General features: G+C 31.2%; 1 protein-coding gene across 1 annotated transcript in view; it reads left to right on the top strand.

Annotated features, from left to right (window-relative positions):
* LOC136833446 (uncharacterized) overlaps positions 1-10,000 on the top strand; it is a 54,684-nt gene that overhangs the window by 18,531 nt on the left and 26,153 nt on the right. The window contains exons 2-3 of the mRNA XM_067095609.1: positions 3,340-3,543; positions 4,225-4,274. Of these exons, the coding sequence (XP_066951710.1) occupies positions 4,247-4,274 (28 nt within the window). The 5' untranslated portion in view covers positions 3,340-3,543; positions 4,225-4,246. The remainder of the gene's footprint in view (positions 1-3,339; positions 3,544-4,224; positions 4,275-10,000) is intronic.

Here is a 10,000-nt window from a genome sequence, read left to right as displayed (position 1 = left end):
TATCTATTAGAATTTTGAATTGTGATGGATTCTTCTAGTTTTCTTTGTTCAGTACCCATAACGTAAGATACCACATCAGTTCCACTGAAATTAATTAATGGTTTTTTGTTGACATATGTTGGAGAAGACCATTATGTCACCCCGTCTGGCAGAATGTATATGTTGTTTATTTTTTCTTGAGTTACCGGTACTGGTCTCCCTTATTCAGGATTTACTGCAGTTTTATATGAAAAAGCGCTTATAAAGAACTGTTCCAACAGTACTAAGGTATATATATATATATATATATATATATATATATATATATATATATATATATATATATATATATATATATATATAATATTTTATATTTTTACTTTTAAAATGAATAGATATATATATATATATAAAATCTTTATAGAGTGACAATTTTTACATTTAAAATGAATAGATATATATATATATATATATATATATATATATATATATATATATATATATATATATATATATATATATATATATATATATATATATATTATTGTGTGTGTGTGTAAATGTGTAATGTGTATGTGTATATATATGTTTACGTATATATATGTATATATATAGTCATGTATGTATGTTTGTGTGTTAGGTCTGTCTCTCGGTATGTATCTTTAATTTCGTGCGTGAATTTTTTTTATTCGCATGGAGTTATATTGAAATTTGTGCGGGCATATCTATGTCTGTAAAGATCTTGGTTGACTTATATCTGAAACTTATTTGTTTCGTGGCATTTATGGCAATTTTTAAGTGTTCGTCATCTCCTAGTTCTAAAACTGCGTCAAACAACATTGTATAGATTCCTTTCATTAACAATAATGAGCCAGACTTCGCATAGAAATAAACATCACCAAATGTCCATCAGACGGAGAAGGAGTCTTCGAAAGCGTGATCTCATTTCTCTCCTTTTATTCAGTCTGTGAATATCGGATTCCCTTTAACACTAAACGTCCGTCGGCTGCGAGACATGTTGTCAGCAATGCCAGTCTTCGGCTAAACCGCTGTCCATAAGTAATAGCCTATGAGCGATAGCTCGTGCAAGATCAATAGTGCTGCTGCTAAGTTATTGAGAAAGGAGTTTTCGGTCTCCTAAATTCTCGCACGCTCTCTGGAGGAACGTGCTCCCCGGATTTTGATGGAAGCGGGTTTCTTGTTCTTGGAGGTCCAACATTTGTATTTTTTGTTATACGATGCTCAAGTTCCTGTGCATTTTAAATTTGGTCTGAAATAGATTTCTCTGAAATATTATTTTTCAGACTTACTGTTGCAGTTCCCTAAGACATTTATTTTCGCCGAACTCTCCAATATATTTAGTCAGTAGGCCTAATTATGGTATTTAACATGAAAGTATTAAATGTAAAGACCACTGATGCATCTGTAGATCTCCAGAGAATAATTTCTTTCCATTATCTACAATTTCCTGTAGTCTGAAAAATTACTCTTTAACATAGTTTTATTATTAGTCTCTTTTATATTATTCCTATATATATGTATATATACATACTCTATATATCTCTATATATATATATATATATATATATATATATATATATATATATATATATATATATATATATATATATGGCTATTAATCTCTATAAGAAAACAAGAGATGCATCATCTTATATAAACACACTCCTAATGATCTGCAATGTTGTGCTGGCGATATTTATACTCCTGTCTTCGTTTTGGCGTTGCGCTGATACAATAACATCCTTCTTTATCGGAAAATCCGATGAAAAGATAAAATATAAAAAACGATATTCATCAAAGAATTCAGATTCGATGATGGACATCCTGTTCACATCTCCCGGACAACGAAATTGCTCAGATACACACATACACATTTATATTTTATATATAATATATATACAAACATTTATATTTTATATATATATAATATATATAAATATATATATATATATATATATATATATATATATATATATACATATATATATATATATATATATATATACATATACATATACATATACATATACATATACATATACATATATATGCGGATTCTATCTTTTGCAATATATTTCTAGATTGGCCTCTTAAGTAGCCAGTTTGGAAACTATCCTCTTTCCGTTTTTGGTTTCTCTGGTGAAAATGATTCCTTTTAATCTCCCAACATCCCTTTTGGAAATATTCTTATCGTGTCCGTTTGGCAATGGTGCTTAATTTGCATTAATCAAATATATTTTACTCTGGAAAAGCTTGAAGTGTCAGTGTTCTAAAATTGTTGAATAGGAAATGCATTAGACTTGAGCAAATACCCATTAAAACAACACATATATGTGGATACATAATATATGGATATATACATAATATATATATATGTGTGTGTGTGTGTGTGTGTGTGTGTGTGTGTGTGTGTGTATTATTTCAATGGCCATTTGCTCAAGGCAAATGCATTTCCTGTTCAACAGTTTTGGAACACTAATGATACTTCAAGCTTTTCCAGAGTAAAATATATTTGATTAAAGCAAATTAAGCCCCACTGCCAGAAGGATGCAATAAGACTATTTCCATGAGGGATGTTGGGAGATTAAAATGAATTATTTTCACCAGAGAAACCAACAATGGAAAGAGAACAGTTTCCAAACTCGCTATTTATCAGGCTGCCGGATACTTTTGTCCCATCTAGAAATATATTACCAACGATAAAATCCACATTGTTTTAATTACGTCTGCTCTACGCATATGGATATATATATATATATATATATATATATATATATATATATATATATATATATATATATCTACACACACACACATATATATATATATATATATATATATATATATATATATATATATATATATATATATATATATATATGTATGTATGTATGTATTCACGAATGTGAGCATAATTGTTCAAATTACAAAATATCTCATTCATAGTGAGGGTAAGGACGATAAAATTCATAGTGTTATTGCATATAAACATATGATTAATTCTTTAACGACCACGGAGATTTAGTTGGCATGAATTTGCCTGTTTGCTCTATTTTTAACTTAGCTACCTTAGGAATTTTAATATTATTCAGCATCGCATATAAATTGATGCTCAGTTTTTGTTTTTATATGTATGTATGTATATACAGTATATATATACTCTATATATACATATATATATGTGTGTATGTATAGTTTTATATATATATATATATATATATATATATATATATATATATATATATATCTATTATAAATATATACATATATATGTATGTATATATGTTTTTTTGCGTTGTTTTGTATATAATTCTCAGCATTAGGCTTCGTTTTTAGCAGTATAAGACGCCAATGGTTGTCTTTAAATATTTACATCGAAGAGGGCGAGAGGTTTGGAAGTTCGTGAATGATTCAGCAGCCCCCAACAAAACTGAGGACTCAGGAGAGGAATTGGCCACTCTCCCGGGAACTTCACTGCCGTTTGGAACAAGCCCGAAGGTCTGACGTCACAGCAGGTTCGAAAGTCTGCGGGGACTTGTTCACGTAAGATGTTGCTTCTCTAACCTCTGTCCTGTTTACAGGTTTCCATTACACATGGCCTTACAGTCGTGCTGGGTAGAAGTATGCGAATAACAAAGTTGTGCGAATTTGTCTCTATTTCTTGAAAATAGTTATTGATATTTATAGATATGCGCCTTTATCTAATCTCTGATTTTTGTAGTGCGAAGGATAGCATTAAATAACAGTGAAATTTAAATCAAGAAATGGCATTGTTTGTTTAAAACTAAAGTACATAAATGATCTTTTGTGACAAACTTCAAATATGCAACATATTAAAACGATGCTACTTAAAAGAAAGCCAAGCTAGTGAACTCAATGTAAAATTGTCGTGATTGTTCGGATGCATATATGCAAAGCTGGAAGAGTAATACAGAAAATTATTTTTCATTTTGCTGATCATTGTAGTTTGATACTTAAATTTTTTCTGCTTGCATATTGTAAAGAAAAAATATGAGACAAAGCGTTTCTTCTTTTTTATGCCTAGCAATAAACTTTCCCACGACTGATTTATGACCATTTGTGAAGCATGGTTGCTCAAAAGGATCCCGCACTATTTGCGTGTATTTGAGAAATAGGAATATGTATTTTGAGTAGCTATATATTGCCTATGTTTGTATGTAAGAAAGCATCTTGAATTTATATCTACTTTTTCTTCTGTTCCAGATCAGTCCCGTGACTCGCAATAATGGCCTTAGCAGTCGTCTGTTACTTCAGTAAGTTACTTCCATTTTAGTGATTATGGTGACGTCATCCGCATCCGGTGACGGATATATTTCCATGGCTAACCATTGTGTTTACTGCTTTTAAATTTGCATAAGTCTCTTCTTCTCGCTTATATATATATATATATATATATATATATATATATATATATATATATATATATATATATATATATATATATTTATATATTGATGTATATATATGTATATATATTATATATGTATATACATATGTATATTATATATATGTGTATGTGTGTATGTTTTTTTATGTATATATGTATGTGTATATATACACACATATTATATATATATATATATATATATATATATATATATATATATATATATATATATATATATATATATATATATAACTTACAGAACCAGGTCATTGTTCCCAGAGAGGTCAGTAGGCAAAGGGAAAGACTGACGAATATTCTGGATTGTTTATCGACAGTTAGCCATCGTCTCGGGACTGATTCATTTTTCCAATGCTTAAAAAAGGCTGACAGAAAATAGTATTAGGTAAATCTCAGTTAGAAAACTTGTAAAAAAAATTGTCAAAGACATAAAATTCCGAAAGATAAAATTTAAAAATACGAAATTAAAATCTGAAAGTTTTAATATAAAAGGTAAAAACGAGTTCTTAAAAAAATCGGGAAAAAGGCTCTAAAAATAATAGGATATAAAATTAGGCCCGCTACAGAGACAACCTGTCAGCAGCAGTGAAAAGAACTGAGCGACACGGGAACGAAAATTCGTAAAAGTGTTGAAATGGACATAACCACTTGAGGCGCTGTGAAGGGGTGCAGAGGATAATGACTGGGTTATTAAGCTCATAAACCCACTCGTCGTTTAATTCAGTGAGATTCTAAAACCAGCAGAGAAGAGGTACGGTGCTTTTGCAATGATTTTAAAATTCGTATGTGAAATCGTTGTTTTAAACTTGGTTCCCGTAGGGGTTAGTGCCGTCAGTACTGTAGGCATTACTTAAGGTTGTTTGCAGCGTCCCTTCGACTCCTAGCAGCAATCCCTTTAACTTTTCATTCCTTTTATTGTACCTCCATTCACACTCTATCTTCCATCTTACTTCCCACCCTCCTCCAACAATGTTGCATAGTGCAACTGCGAGGTTTTCCTCCTTTTACACCTTTTAAACCTCTTACTCTCAATTTTCCTTTCAGCGCTAAATGACCTCATAGGTCACAGCGCTTGGCCTTCGGCCTAAATTATATATTGTATCTATCTATCTACACTTGGTTATGTGTTTTCAGATGGTCGAATTCTCCATATAACATATCGGGCAAGTAAACGTGTAGATTACCGATGATCACCTTACAAGGGCGAGTGAATCCTTATAGTTGAACTTCTACCAAAATTGAAAGAATCTTAAAAATCAGTTGAAGACCCAGCTCGCAAACCCTCTCCAAATAACTCTCTTAATTTCTTGTTTGCGTTTCACCCTGCCCATAAAAGGTATTGGGCTGTAAAAAGTCATTTTTGGCAAGCTAGGCATTTGGATCTTTCGGCGATATAATTTTTCTTGTAATTGGTGAATTTTTTGAAATAATTTTTGTTGGAGAACAGTTGTTCTTGAAATATTGTTCTAAGAAAATTCTCATTATGAAAAGAAGCCCAGTCAGACCAAAGAGAAAAAGCCCTGTTAATCAAGGTGGCCACGGCATTTAAAGTATTTCGAAATTATGAAAAACAAAGCTAAAAAGTTGTGCCTAACCCGAAAACGTCGTCCTTTTCAAATATGCTTGATCCCAGAGATGTTGCAATTTCATTATCAGGATATGTCATTTACGGTTATCCTCGTGCTCTAATGTGAAGTTGATATCAGGGTTTGTTACTGAAATTTTAAAATATAACGCCATGATATCCGTGATTTAAAGTTGAAGGTGTTTTTATCTGCGTAGTGTTTACTAAAGATCGGTCAGTACAAAAAAAAAAGGAAACTGATCAGGAATTAGTTTTGAACATTTTTCATTTACAAATCTTTCACGTGTATGTTGCCACGTGTTACTATTTATATGCGTTTTTACCTTTGAAAAAATGGGACGAGCTCCAAAACGTGGGTCATTAAACAGGTAAAAATGTATGCGGACTGTTTGTCATCGTATTCCTTTATATATATATATATATATATATATATATATATATATATATATATATATATATATATATATATATATATATATATATATATATATATATATGTGTGTGTGTGTGTGTGTGTGCGTGTGTATACATATATATATATATATATATATATATATATATATATATATATATATATATATATATATACATATATACTGTGTGCGTGTGTGGGAGAGGGGGAATTAAAGGAACTTGCCTAAATCATTCCGACTCTCTCGAGGCGGCAGCAAACACCGACTCAGTGTCCATTCTGATTTTCCATGCACTTAAGGAACTAGAAGAGCAAAACCAAGTGTTGTCCAAAACATCATACCAAACCAATATACACGTAAAACTAGTGACTTGATCTGTTGACGTTGACGAGTTCGTAGATATGGACATGCCGAAGGAAAAGAATTGCTTAATGTGAACAGATTTGAACCAATCATTTGTATACCTAAAGCGTCATCGTTCTACCTCCTCAATCAAATATGGATGCCACCTTGACAAAAAGTACTAAACTAACACAACTGCTGGATGATATATATATATATATATATATATATATATATATATATATATATATATATATATATATATATATATATATATATATATATATATATATATATATATATATATATATACAGTATATACACACACATAGTATATCTGTATGTACTGTATATATATATATATAGATATATATATATATATATATATATATATATATATATATATATATATATATATATATATATATATATTGCATATGTTTTTGCTTATATGTGGATGTGTCTGCGTCTGTGTTTGTTTCTCTGTGACTGAGTCTGTGTGTTAATGTGTGTAGAGTGAGAGGTAGAAAGATCATCCTGAATGAGAGTGAAACATACCATGGATAACAGCATACTCCCACACAGAAAAGATAATTGATTAACCCTGTAGGGAGAGTCTCCAAAATGTTAACGTTTTTATAACATAATTAGCATGGGAGTCTGAAATCAAGAAGCGAGTGCCAGAGGGACAATCCCTCACTTGTGAAAAATTCAAGTATGAAAGTGTTGTGTGGCGCCTCCTCGCAGTAACAGGGGTCGCTCCACTTAGTAGCTTAGGCGACCAAATTTCATAACCTCATATTGAAGCCACAAAGTGACGTCATTGCAAGAGTTCTTTATATATATATATATATATATATATATATATATATATATATATATATATATATATATATATATATATATATATTATGGTAAAGGGACTATGTGGTATTCCTTAATATGGGAAGTCAAGCATATATATATATATATATATATATATATATATATATATATATATATATATATATATATATATATATATATATATATATATATATATACACACACACACATATACATACATACATATATATGTATATATAATGGCAAAGGACTATGTGGTATTCCTTTATATGGGAAGTCAAGCAGCCTTAAAGAGATGTGTGGTGACTATTGAAAAGGCTTAATATGCTTTGTGTCGTAGATTATGACAGAAATGTCGAGAACTCATTACCATGTCATATCGGCAAAAATTACCTGTTGCATTATCCTTCCTGTAAGAGCGCCATTAATTGCTGCGGGCTGCATAACAGTACATCTGAAAATAACCGATTACTTTTCATATTAAACAAGGGAAGAAGATTTTAAGAACTCACATTTACGTGAATGTGACGCCACAAAGTAAATGGCAGCAAGGAAGGCGGACTGTTTTGTAACTGTTAATGAGAGAACTAATCGTTTGTGTTATGTAATCACTAATGTGAGAAAACGGAAGGGGTATATTTTGTGACAATATGAGAGAACAGTAGGTTTATGTTTTATAATTGTTAATGTGAGAGAACAAGAGGTTTATGTTATGTTAATCGTTACTGTGAGGGAACAGTAGGTTTGTATTTTGTGATCGTTAAAGTTAGAGAACAGCAGTTTTCTGTTCTACAACAGTTAATGTTAGAGAACAAGGGGTTTATGTTTTGTAACCGTTAACGTGAGGGAAGAATAGGTTTATGTTCTATAACAGTTAATGTGAGAGAACAAGAGGTTTATATTTTGTAACTGTTAATGTGAGAGTAAAATAGGTTTATATTTTGAAATCGTTAACGGGGAAAACAATAGGTTTATATTTTGTAACCGTTAACGTGAAAGTACAAAAAGTTTATATTTTGTAACCTGACGTGAAAGTACAATTGGTTTATATTTCGTAACCGTTAGAGTGAGAGAACAGAGGTTTATATTTTGTTATTAATGTGAGAGAACAAGAGCTTTATATATTGTAACCGTTAACGTCATAGGTTAATATTTTTTAACCGTTAACTTGAGAGAACAATAGGTTTATATTTTCTAATCGTTAACTTGAGAGTACAATAGGTTTATATTTTGTAACCGCTAGAGTGAGAGTATAATAGATTTAAATTTTTGTAATCGTTAACGTGAGAGAACAAGAGACTTGTATTTTGTAACGGTTACTGTGAGAGTACAATAGGTTTATATTTTGTAATCGTTACTATGAGAAAACAGGAGTTCATAGAGGATTGAATAACAACACATCGGAAAGACAGTAGCCGATGAAGTAACAAAGCGAGGTCCTTGCACTGCAGCCCTTGCTCTGAGGGGACCACAGGCTGAAAAGGTTTTGCGAACTCCCATAGCCAAGATAGTGTGCTGCGTGTATTGTAGTATGTTTGATGGTATCATGTTCTCATTCTTAAGGCTTTATGGATGAAAGGGGTAACACAATAATGAAAATGTGATATTGGAAGTGTTAAATGATTCTGTTAAGTTATCATTAATGGAAGGTCACCTCTGGTTCCAGGCTGTGAATGACTTCCCATTGTAAAAGTGTTTGCTCTGGGCGGTATACTGAAAATTTTTTTTAACTCCTTTTAATTAAGACGCTACAAAGAAACATCCAGAGAAACCTCAAAGTCTTGGAGGTTTTTAATAATGACCGGATTCTAGAGAGCGATCACTGTTCTGCTTGCAGAAGATTAGGACGGGAATTTTAATTAACCCGTCATTACAAACTTAGGGAACCAAATTTAATCCTGAAAAAGGATCAAGACGTTGAACCATCTAATTTACAACAATTCATGTATGATATCAGTTAGTAATTGGGTTGAGTCGCCTCCACATTCGTTTTTTAGATCATTGAAGACAATAAGCAATTGAACAAGGTTTCTCAAAAAAGAGAGAAAAAAATAACACCGAAAAACGAAAGGAGTCAGGAAAACTGTCTCCCATCCGCGTTGCTAGAAATACTCGATATACATATGTGGTTAAATTGTAGCTACAATCAGCCAATATATTAGTATACTTAAAATTAAAGCAGACCTAAAGTTACATTTATTCAAGCAACTCGCTAGACCAGTGGTTCCCAACCTTTTTTTTGGCTATGCCTCACCTAATCTCTTAAAATCATGATGCCCCTGTGGTGATATAATTCTTATATTCACGTGGAGGACGACTAAAAGGCCATTAACTTGGCTTAAACATTCTCGAATTGACCCCCCTTAAAAATCAAATTACCCCCTTGGT

Source organism: Macrobrachium rosenbergii, chromosome 51 (assembly GCF_040412425.1).
Source record: "Macrobrachium rosenbergii isolate ZJJX-2024 chromosome 51, ASM4041242v1, whole genome shotgun sequence".
Lineage (NCBI taxonomy): Eukaryota > Metazoa > Arthropoda > Malacostraca > Decapoda > Palaemonidae > Macrobrachium > Macrobrachium rosenbergii.
This window is presented reverse-complemented; position numbering and strand designations above follow the sequence as displayed.